At 36.4% G+C, this 12,742-nt stretch overlaps 1 protein-coding gene across 1 annotated transcript in view; it reads right to left on the reverse strand.

Annotated features, from left to right (window-relative positions):
- Positions 1-12,742, reverse strand: part of Cand1 (Cullin-associated and neddylation-dissociated 1) — a 414,848-nt gene that overhangs the window by 354,884 nt on the left and 47,222 nt on the right. Inside the window, exon 4 of the mRNA XM_090392833.1 lies at positions 8,469-8,581. Coding sequence (XP_090248959.1) covers positions 8,469-8,581 — 113 coding nt within the window. The remainder of the gene's footprint in view (positions 1-8,468; positions 8,582-12,742) is intronic.

The following is a 12,742-nucleotide window of genomic DNA, read 5'->3' on the forward strand; positions in this document are numbered from 1 at the left end:
TTACAAGGTCCAGCACTCTCTGCCCCCTGGTATTTTCCACTAGATGTTGCCGTAGATAGTTATTCCTTAATAACCGCATAAAATCCAATTCCTTCCTCCCATGTGCCCTCTCCTCTTTCCAGTCAATGTTACCATAATTGAAATCACCCATAATAATTACCCTCCTTCCACTCATTTCTTCTATTTGCCTATGCATACTATCCCCACCATCTATTCCATCACCTGGTCTATAGCAGCACCGAATTGTATATTTTGTTCTGCTAGATTCTATCTCACACCAAACAGCCTCAAATGTGCTCTTTTCTCTATCCTGCAGTTCAACTTCTATACTCCTTGGCTGCAACTCATCAGCTATCATCAATAACACTCCTCCCTCCTTTTTATTCACCCTGTCACTCCTGAACACGCTATACCCATCGCATTCAATCCCACTAGCGTTATCATCTTCTGTCAGCCATGTTTCACTAATACCAACAACCTGTGGCCTGGAAGTGCCAACCATGGCCAAAAACTCTTCCTTCTTGTTCCTAATACTCCTGGCAATAGTGTACATGAATTGCAGAAGCCCATTTGTCCTGTCCCTACTTTGATGCCTTATACTAACTATCCCATTCTGATTTGTTGTCCTTCGTACTCGCTCGGGCATAATATACTCATTCATACACTCAACTGCCTCCCTAAAGTCTGCATATCTACTCCCCCCCACCCCTTAATAAATCTAGTTTCCCTGAGTCTGTACATCCACTTCCACATCATTCATCAACACTTTTTCAAGTCTCCGTACACCAACTCCATTCAAATGTAACCCATCCATGTTATATAAGTCCTTTCGCCCATCGAACTCATTCCACTCATCCACAAATTCCACACCACTCTCCATGTATAACCCACGCATAAAGTCATTGGCAATTATGACAAAGAGTATGAAAATAGGCAGAAAAATTGAGAATATCAACTGCATTGTAAATGGAGAACTAATAGAACAATTAAAACATTTCAACTACTTAGGCACACTTTTTAGTGAAGATGGTAAATTAAATATGGAAATAGACAACAGAATCAACAAAGCTGGTATGACAGGAAGTCAACTGAATAAATTTATATGGAATAAGAGAGAAATTAGCAAAAACACTAAATTATCTGTATACAAGACAGTGTTCAAACCAATTTTAACTTAGAGCTGAGAGCTGGGTTAGAAATAAAACACTTGACCAAAGACTAGAGACCACACATATGAAAGTCCTGAGAAAGATTGGGGGTGTGAACAGATGATATCAAATGCCAATATCATATTAAAAAGGAGTATATTAGGAAAGAATTTGCATTGTTCGCATCCAGGAACGTGTTAGCAGAGCTAATCTCAGGTGGTATTGTTACTTAAACAGAATGGGAGAGGAAAGATTAGCAAAACAAGTGTTCTCTGCCAAGTTGGCAGAAGAAGACCAAGATGATTATGGTAAAAATTGACTCAGAAAACATATATATAAGATCTGATAATGTTGGAGTCTTGGCAGATAACAGATTGATTTGGAGGAAAATGATTGATAGGAAGTTTGTAATGATGTAAGGTCTTCATATAGTACTGTCATAATATCCTGTACACCCCTTGAGGATACATGTCAGGAACTTGATAATGATGATGAGTAATACTAGTACACTGTATGCTTTTCATGAGTGATTAAAAAAAAAACAACTAAACTTTCAATTGTCCATCACTCTCCAAATTATATAAAAATGAAATATTACATATTTCATAATAAAATCTCTACATAATACAAAAATGAATTTTTTTTTTCTTACACGAGAAAAACTCTCACTGACTACATACAAAGAATAAACAATTTCACATAGCACCATCTGGCGACTAGTATCAAATTATATTTAATTATAGCATTTTAACTTATATGTGAATACAGAAAAAAAAATCAACTAAAGTCAATGGGTGAAAAACCTAATACATTTTCCTACTTCTGCAAAGGAAAAATAAGTATATAGGTAAACAGGGGAAGGTGGGAAAAAAAAAAGATTCAAAAGAAACAAAAAAGGTAACCTAGTTGGACAGGGAACTTCATATATTTATTTATCAAATTAAGATTAAGAATAGTACGAATGCTGTGACTTGACTTTAACGGAAAGCAAAACTTGACAAAGAAATCAAAAGAATTGCAATAGGTGCAGGGCACTAGAGTGTACAGAGGATTTGAAATTGAAAGTGGTCACCATTTAGTCTTGAGCAGGATAAAACTGAATTTCATATGAAAAGAACATGTAAAAGTTTTAAAGTGAATAAAAGCTGAGCAGTTCTCAGATGTGAACTAACATTTTGAGTAGCTTTTCTCTTGGCACCTTGTCATATGTGTTTTGCAGGTATACAAAACTTAAATAGAGATCTTTGTTATATTCCCACGATTTCTCAACTATTTGTCATCAACTATCCCCAAATCCAGATAATTTTTATTTAGGATGATTGGAGTAAACTTAATTTTCAGTAATTAAAACTTTCTCTTTGATTATACTATGTAGATGTTGCAAATGTTATTTGGAATAGCACAAAGCAAGAATTACTGTTTATCTACTCTATACTATAAAATAAGCTGAAATTGGAAACGGATGTGACGTCGGCTGTAACATTTTTGTGTAACTTTTTTGTCAAGTTATTTGAAACTCAGGGGCTACACTGAGTGTCGAGTCTTCAAAATTCGAGTCATCGGAATTCAAGGAGAACAGGCCTACCAGTCTGGAACATGCAAGGGGAGGGGGGCACATAGGCGCCAGGAGCTCCCCTTTTGAAGATTTGACGCTCAGGGGTTATCCCGAGTGTAGAGTCTTCAAAATTCGAGTCATCACAAATCAAGGAGAACGGCCTACCAGTCCGGAACACAGGGGGTTGGGCGCCTTAGGCATCAGAGCCCCCTAGTTCTACATATAATAATTGACATACTAGAATAAAATATATTTTTGTGAAGAACTGCTGGAGAGGAATATCATTTTCAGATATATTCATCAAAATGTGCATTCCAATGCTTTCTACTTATGTACAACGCAAACCACCATTTACAGATCATTACATACCTCTCTCATCATTGGCACACCATTCAACTCAAAAATATGGAACTGTTAAATTCTTGGTAACATAGAGCTCTCATAAAATTTGCTCCTATGCAGTATTTCTTCCAAAGTAATGAAATTAGAATTTCTGCTCTATTAAACAGTTATAATCCAAGAAGTATACAAAAAATCATTAAGTTTCACTTTACATATTCCAAGTGAGAAAGAAATTTACACTATCATTATCACACAAATTACACAATTTCTATTCTGTACATAGACATTTTTGAGCATATAGCAAAGATTCCAAAATGTTATATTCAGGCAATGACAATCAAAGAAAAGAAGGAGTAGCCATAATATTCAACACAAAATACGAGGCTAATCTTCTTGAATGGCAGTCAGTCTCAAGTAGAGTAATGTGGGCAAATATGAGAATGGGGAACTGGACAATGAGACTTATTTGTGCCTATGGTCCCACAGAAGGTTCTACTAATCTAGTAGTAAGACTTATACGTTGGTTAGACATAACTGGTAATTAATTTACGGAATTCACAACGCATATGAAGTATATGCGTTCTAGACCCCCCCGATTATATGGACTCCCAAAAATACATAAACAAAATGTGCCATTGCGTCCCATAGTGGATGGCATTGATTCCCCCACATATAAATTAGCCAAACATTTAGCCAAAACGCTCACACACTACACTGGCAACACACCATCACACATAAAAAACTCAGCTCACTTTAAAGCCAGTATAGAAAACCTCACACTCCAACACACTGACATAATGGTCAGTTTTGACGTCTCCTCCCTATTCACTAATGTCCCACTCAAAGAAACCCTTGAGCTCATCCAAGCCAAGTTTCCTCCCGATATCTCAGCCCTATTTCAGTTCACAATGAACTCAGGCTATTTCGTTTGGCAAGGAAAATTCTACAAACAGATAGAGGGGACAGCCATGGGTTCACCACTTTCCCCACCCTTGGCCAATTTCTTTATGGAGACATTTGAAGAGAAAGCCTTAAACTCCGCCCCACAAAAACCCACTATTTGGCTTTGTTATGTGGATGATGTGTTTGCTATTTGGCCACATGACTCAGACACACTCCACTCCTTCCTAACACACTTAAACAACCAACATCCCAGAATCCAGTTCACCTTAGAAAAAGAGGAAAACAACACCCTCCCCTTCCTAGACACTTCAATCACCCGCCAGCTTGATGGATCTTTGGTTTTCTCTGTTTACAGAAAACCCACCCACACTGGCAGATACATTCACCAGCAATCCCACCACCCCCCCTCACAACAATATGGGGTGATAAAAACACTATATAACAGGGCAAAATTAATCTGCTCAGATGACAAGGCCCTGACTATTGAACTAAACCACATCCTCAACACTATATTAGCCAATGGCGATAACCCCAAGAAAATCCAAAAAATACTAAAACCTAATAACCACAACCCCCCCTCCACAATAAAGACTACACCAAGTCTATCACTATCCCCTACATCCAGGGCACCTCTGAAAAAATAACTAATATCCTCAAAAAATATGACCTTACTTCCTGTTACAGACCATATAAAAAGTTGGCATCCCTTATCCGCTCTACCAAAGACCAACCACTTCCCCTAGACCTACCTGGTGTATACCAGGTCCCTTGCAGCTGCAAATTGTCCTACTTTGGCCAAACAGGCAGAACAACAAATATCAGGATTTCAGAACACCAAGACTACATCCGGTTTCACCAGTACAGCCGCTCTGGGTTGGCAGACCATGCCTTAGATACCCACCATAAAATTCGTTGGAAGAAAACAAAAATAATCCATCGCAGCAAGTTTAAATACGAAAGATTGTTCAAAGAATCTTCAGCAGCTCTAAAAAACGTTCCTAACCTCAACAAATTTGGGAGCATGAAACTGCCCCAAATTTGGGAGACTTTCATTATGAGAACTTCAGCTCAACGGCCAAGACTACCAAATTAGCCCACAAGAGGGCACCATTAGGACTTTAGGAACAGAATTAGTTTATTACTTTCTTCCTCATTTGCTTTGTTCCTTAGTGCACATACCATATCTTTATGTTCCCGAAGATGGCAATGTGACATTGCCGAAATATAGAAGTGATTCATTAAAGTATCTTTAATTAACATACTTCATATGCGTTGTGAATTCCGTAAATTAATTACCAGAAGGTTCTACTAGAAGTGGAGGAATTTTTTGAGGCTTTAGAAAAAGCAACTGACACAAAAAAAAATGAAAAGTTGGTCCTTGTTGGGGATCTAAATAGCAGAGTAGGAAATGATTGCGAGACATACAAAAATATTTTGGGAAAATTTGGAGAAAAGAGCAAAGCTAATAATAATGGCAAATATCTGTTGGATTTCTGCTCAGGACATGGACTGGTTATTACTAACACCATGTTCCAACATAAAAATGTGCACAAATTCACATGGAGAGAAGAGGCTAGGAATAAGAAAAGTCTCATTGACTATGTTATTGTTGATAGTGATGTTTTCTCCCTGGTGCAGGACACTAGAGTGTACAGAGGATTTGAAATTGGAAGTGATCACTATTTAGTCTTGAGCAGGATAAAATTGAATTTCACATTGAAAAGAATAAGATGTAAGAAAGTTTTAAAGCGAATAAAAGTTGAGCAGCTCTCAGATGTGAACTGTAGACTAAAATACACAAAGATTATTGAAGAAAAAATGAAAGAGTTTGAGAACAGGAATCAAACCTTGGAGATTCAGTGGCAAACTCTGAAGAAAACATTGATTGATTCTGCCAGAGAGGCATGTGGTGAGGTTGTCTGTAAGGGTAAAAAAATCAGAACTCCCTGGTGGACACAGGAAGTTAAAGAGGCAGTGAAGGAAAAGAAGAAAGCATACCAAAAGTTCCTGTCAAATAAGTCAGCTTGTGCTCTTAGAGACTATAGAGACAAATGCAAGAATGCTAAACACTGTGTAAAACTAGCTAAACAAAAGTCATGGGAGGACTTTGGGAAGAATATAGAAAATAAATATCAAGAAGGTGGCAAAATATTCTGGAGGTTGTTGAAGAAGCTTAAGAATGGAGGAAAGAGTGGTGTAAAAGGAATTAGAGATGATAAAGGTGACATGAAAAGTGGAGAAAAAGATATCCTTGAAGTATGGAGTAATTACTTTGAAAAACTGCTAAATGAAACAAGCAGTGATGACAGCACAGTGGTAAAAATCACTGACCAGGCATGCATTCAGGAATACATATCCATACTTGAAGTAGAAAAAGCCATCAAAGGCTTGAAATGTGGAAAGGCAGCAGGAATAGATGATATTCGACCAGAAATGCTGAAGTATGGTGGTATAAGAGTCTTGCAGTGGCTGCACTGCATAGTTCAGAAAGCCTGGACAGAGGGACGAATTCCCGATGATTGGAGTAGAGCTCTCATAGTACACATATATAAAAAGGGAAATAAAACTGCATGTGAGAATTACAGAGGTATTTCCCTACTGAGTGTTCCTGGCAAGATCTATGCAAGTATACTTGAGAAATGGTTGAGAAGAATTGTGGAAGAAAAACTTGGTGAAGAACAAGCTGGATTCAGGCCAAACAGAGGCTGTCAGGATCAGATCTTCACTTTACGACAAATAGTCAAGAAAGCATGGGAATATAACAAAGATCTGTATTTAAGCTTTGTCGATTTGGAAAAGGCATATGATAAGGTGCCAAGAGAGAAGCTATTCAATACGCTGCAGTTATATGGTGTCAATGGGGCATTATATCAAGCAATACTTGGTCTTTATTTGAGTTGTAAGTCAGCAGTTAGAATTGAAGGAAGTACAGGAAGATGGTTTAATGTTAAATCTGGTGTGAGACAAGGATGTACATTATCCCCTCTGTTATTCATTATCTATATGGATCACATTATGAAGGAAAGTGGTATTAAACCTGATATCAAAATTGGAGATGTTAATGTCAACTCTTTGCTTTATGCGGATGATGTTATACTTCTAAATAAATCCGCTACAAGTCTACAAGATTCTCTGACTAAATTGAATAGCTGTTGTAATAGATATGGTATGAAGGTCAGCAAAAAAGACAAAGACAAAGACAATGAAAATAGTCAGAATCATTGAAAATGTCAACTGTGTTGTGAATGGAGAACCTGTGGAACAAGTAAAACATTTCAGCTACTTAGGCACGATTTTTACTGAAGATGGTAAATTAAATATAGAAATAGACAACAGAATCAGCAAAGCTGGTATGGTGGGAAGTCAATTGAATAAATTCATATGGAATAAGAGAGAAATTAGTCGGAACACTAAATTAGCTGTATACAAGACAGTGTTCAAACCAGTTTTAACTTATGGATCTGAGAGCTGGGTCAGAAGTAAAACACTTGACCAAAGACTAGAGAAGACCGCAGATATGAGAGTCCTGAGAAAGATTAGAGGCGTGAACAGATGGCATAAATGGCAATATCATATTAAAAATGAGGATATTAGGAAAGAACTTGACATTGTCAGCATCCAGGAATGCATTAGCAGAGCTAATCTCAAGTGGTATGGTCACTTAAATAGAATGGGAGAGGAAAGATTAGCAAAACAAGTGTTCTCTGCCAGGTTGGCAGGAAAACGACCCAGAGGAAGACCAAGATATAGGTGGATTGATATGGTACAAAGTGCCTTAGATGATAGAAATATAAGATCTGATAATGTTGGAGTCTTGACAAGTAACAGACTGATTTGGAGGAAAATTGTAGATAGGAAGTTAGTAATGATGTAATTTTTTCATGTAGTACTGTCATATCCTGTACACCCCTTGAGGGTACATGGCAGGAATTTGATGATGATGATGATGATGATAGCAAAGATTCTGGAGAAATTCCAATTAAATGCAACCCTTCAACCAAATCAAATCTACTACTGTATCCAAAAAAATAAATCTGTTACCGCCATCTGATGTGTCCCAAATTCCATGCTCCTGTAAAGGATCTTTGTTACATGCTTAATTGTATTAAATAAGTTTTTTTTTTAATGTTTTCAAATAGTGTTTTATCTCAACTGCAGCATTACTGTATTCCCTCCATGTTTAGTACATGCATTTCACTGTTCGGTTGTATTCTCAAAACTGATGTTCTACAATATGTAAAACAAATATTTGTTATTGTTTCTATTAAGTTTTTTTTTTTTTTTTAGTGTGGAATATGTGTATTAAAATAACTATAATGTTTTCAAATTAAGTTAAGTTAAGTTAAACTGATTACCTTTATCCCTTGCTAAGCTAAACAACAAGAAAGTGAGAAATAACTACATGTTATAATTACATATAGTCATATCTATATGTAATTATAGAATATCTAATTAAAGGTGAATATCTAATTAAAAACAAATTTGAACAATTATTCTATATAAAATTAAAACAGGTTTACCAATGCTAGAGATATCCCTTAGCTGTTCCTTTTCTGAAACCATGTTATTACAAAGTGTGTCCACTATTGTTTCAACTTGGTACTCCTTGACTTTATTTACTAGTGGTCCAAGGCTATATGCAAAATTAACAAGGACATACACATAAAAACACTGATAATAAAAATTTAGAAATAATCAACTAGTAGTTTTGTTCTAGTAACAAACTTTTACCAAAAATGAAACAGGTTCCTATTAAATATGTATATTTTTTTTCTTTTCATTTCAGGACAGAAAACTAACAGTTTTATAATGTGTATGTCATGAACCCTCATTTTAAGTAATACAAAATACAAAAGTTCATGACAGTCTGGATGGCCAGGTGATTAGTATCTCCCCTCTCCAACCAACAGACCATACAAATTCAAATCCTGTTGTGGACGTGAATATCTTATTGATGTCTTCAGGTAGTTAAGTAATTTCCCTCAGTGTAAGGGCTAAACTGACTTTGAAAACGTCCGCATTATTTTCTGTATAAAAGCATTTCCTTCCAGATTAATTAACACTCAGATCACTCACAGAATAAACGTACAACAGGTTTACAGCTTGTGGGATACGACAGGACAAGTGACAATATGGCAGTGAAAAAAAAAAGTATCAAAAAAATTAGTCAAACTTTATCAACAAAAATTCATGTTAATAAAACATTTAGCTGATCATGTGGATGATGATGCAAGTTCTGCTATCAAAAACAAGCCTTTTCAGGTGAAGTAGATTGTGGTGCAGGTAAACTTAATCATGAGGATAAGTTGACTGTTAAAAATTATTAATAATAAAATTATAACAATGAGACCTTAGGATATTTCATTTTATCAGTTTGTTACTGGGTTTAGTCTAATATTTAATCAATTAAAAAAAGAAAAGAAAAAAGAACAATGGACATTCCAAATCTTATATCTGATCATGAGATTTTTCATCAGTTTTATGCCCCAATTGTATTAAGTGAGAAATAACATCTGCTACAATAAGTGCAGTAAGAAATCATCAACTCAAAATAGTGTCAAGATATTTTTTTAATGGTTTTTATTACATATGGATGTCCAGAACTTTGTCTTGATTCATTTGTATATGGAACCTAAAAACTTGGTATCACTAGTTTTGGCTTATACCCCAATCATAGCCTTTTGATAAGGCAGCCACAGATATTGTTGGGCAATGACCATATCTAGGTGACAGTTATATCTTCCTACTGGTAATCTGTTATTTTTTTATACTAGATACAGGGAAGTTATTCTCATATGCAGGGGTTCCCAACCCTATGTCCGCGGGGCCCGTCGACGAATTTGTGTGCCCGCCGCTGTTCAACCGTGTGCCGTATAGTTTGAAATAATCATGCAACAATTCATGGCATACTATATGACGCATGCGTTAATGACACATGACGAGTATTAAATGTATACAATGTAAAGTAGACGTGCATTCAAAGTTGTTCATTCCAGTTTATGAACTGGAATATTATCATATTCTCCTAATTATGAAGCACTGGCCAATGAAATGCAATGCCAAAGATCACACTAACTTACATATATAAATTTTTATATAATATAAACTTTTAAGTAATAAAACATTTGATTATAATGTAAACTTTGTATGTATTCATTTAAGAAACGAATTCAAAAAATTTGCTTGAAAAAATAGATGGTGCCCGTCGCCCTATCGGTATTTTAGAATGTGCTCTAGGAAACAAAAAGGTTGGGAACCCCTGCTCATATGCATCAAAGAACTGAGAAGACTATAGTCCACATGGAAGGAATGTTTACCATTGGTTGGTGACAGTTTCAAATATACTGGGAAGCTAATTCTCAAAAACTAAATATCAAAAATACAGAGTGTATTTTGTAATGATGAAAGAATCACTTAGAAACAAAATTATTTTGATATATAAATGAAAAATAGTTAAGTGGCATGATTTGTATTAATTTTAGAGATGCAGAATCAATTTTAATTAAGAACAACTTCTGGTGAAAAAAACAAAAGATTTCTCCAAAATGAAACATCTATTATTCTAACTGATTTGTATATCAATGTGTTAAACGAACAAATGAAAGACACTGTAACACAGAAGAGAGGCATACATGATTGTATCTGATGAACTTCCCAAACAGAGGAAATAGCAATAATTTTTGTGAACCTCTCTGAAATCTACCTAACTTTTTAAGTTGGGTGGTTTCAGAGAGGTTCACATGCTTCTTTTGAAGAGATGTTCATATTTTGATGAACAGTGACGGAATAAGGCACATTTTATTTTGTTTGGTGGTCTGTGGAAAAACCGTGATCTGTTAATCCACATTTGTATGCTATAGCAGTTACACTAATTATGTTCTTTCTGTTACCTTTGACAATATTCAATTCTGCCCATAACAGTTTAGATGGAATAAATTTTGTGCATTCAAGGCAGGGAAGGTGGATATAGTGTCTTGAGGAAATAAAACACATGGAAAATTAGGTATATCAGTCATATATTATAAGGATGTGTACCTTTCTTCAATTAACATTCCATCATGATCAAAATATCCGGACACCGCCCCCCTTCATAGTAGTGAATATGGATACACACACACACACACACATTATAATCATGGCTCATGCAGGTATAAAAGGAAGCACACGATTCTGCAGTCTTTATAGACAAATATTAGTAATAAAATGGGTACTGTAAAGCTCAGTTACTTTCAACATACCACCTTTGCATTAACTCAGTTCGGAATTTTCTGCTGCAGCTACCACAAGCAACTGTAAGTGATGTTATTGTGAAGTGGAAACACCTAGGAACAACATCAGCACAATCATGACCTGGTAGGCTACATAAAATCATGGAGCAGGACTGCAGACTGCTGAAGCATATGGGCATGAAAGAACTCCCTGTCCTCAGTTGAAACACTCACTACCGAATTCCAAAATATCTTTGCAAGCGCAACTGTTCGGAAGCTTAAGAACATGGGTTTTCATGGCAATACACAAGCCTAACATCAGCAAGGACAGATGCCAAGTGTTGGATGGGATGTTGTAGAGCTCCTCCTATCCCCGTTGGACTCTGGAGCAGCAAAAATGCATTCTCTGGAGTAATGAATTCACACTTCACCTGGCAGTCCAATAGACAAGTCTGAATTTGGCAGATGGTGCAGTGTGGAGTAGTGGAAATACATTCTCTGGAGTAATGAGTCAACTTCACCATCTGGCAGTCCAACAGACAAGTCTGGGTTTGGCAGATGCCAAGAGAATGCTACCTGCCTAAATGTGTTATGCTGTAAAGTTTGATGGAGGAGGCATCATGGTCTGAGAATGTTTATCGTGGGTCAAACTGAATCCCTTCCATTCCAGTGATGGGGAATCTTAATATTCTTCTAGACAATTCTCTGCTTCCAACTTTATAGCTGGAAGTAGAGAATTGCCTAGAATGTCATATTTGGTGAAAGATCTTTCTGTATCAACATGACAATATCCCCATCCAGAAAGCAAGGTCTGTGCAGAAATGGTTTGTTGCAATTGGTGTTGAAGAACTTGCATGACTTGCACAGAGCCCTGATCTCAAACTCATCAAATACCAGTGGGATGAATTGGAACGCTGATGGCTAGCCAGGCCAAACTGTCCAACATCAGTGAACAACATTAACGTTCTTCCTGAAGAATGGAAGGGGATTACAACAGCAATGTACCAAAATCTAGCAGAAAGCCTTCTCAGAAGATTAAAGGATTATAGCAACAAAAGATGGATACACACGAATCAAATTCACGCATGTCACCCAAGTGCAGAGAATGGAAATACAAACATTGTGGCTTTTTTTATTTTATGTTATTTTGTGTGTGTGGGGGGGGGGGGGTTATAGAATTTTATTTCACAAGAGAGAGAGACTAAACCACTTAACGAGTAATATGAAACAATACATTCATATTCCTTTCAGTTGTGCATCATCAAACCAAATGATGTTGCCTCTATATATATGTCTGAGAGGAGAAACAATAGGAAGAGTGACTGGTGCTGTGGAGAGGAGAGGAAATGCATTAGAGTTAACTGTGCTACCTCGTTTATACTTTCTCACAAATGATTTGTGAGGAAGTATAAATGAGATAGCACACAGGATTTGTAATATTTACAAATCCTGTGTGCTATCTCCAATGACAGTAAAGTAGAATAGTGTGAGAAGGAAAATTGTGAGTGTGTTGCCAAAGTATGAGAGTAGACAGCTGAGAAGAAAAGCAATGATAATAAATTGCATGATAGTTAGAATGTGCAGGA

The sequence above is a fragment of the Typopeltis vanoorti genome, chromosome 5 (assembly GCF_054136105.1).
Source record: "Typopeltis vanoorti isolate ZY-2024b chromosome 5, IOZ_Tvanoo_1.0, whole genome shotgun sequence".
Lineage (NCBI taxonomy): Eukaryota > Metazoa > Arthropoda > Arachnida > Uropygi > Thelyphonidae > Typopeltis > Typopeltis vanoorti.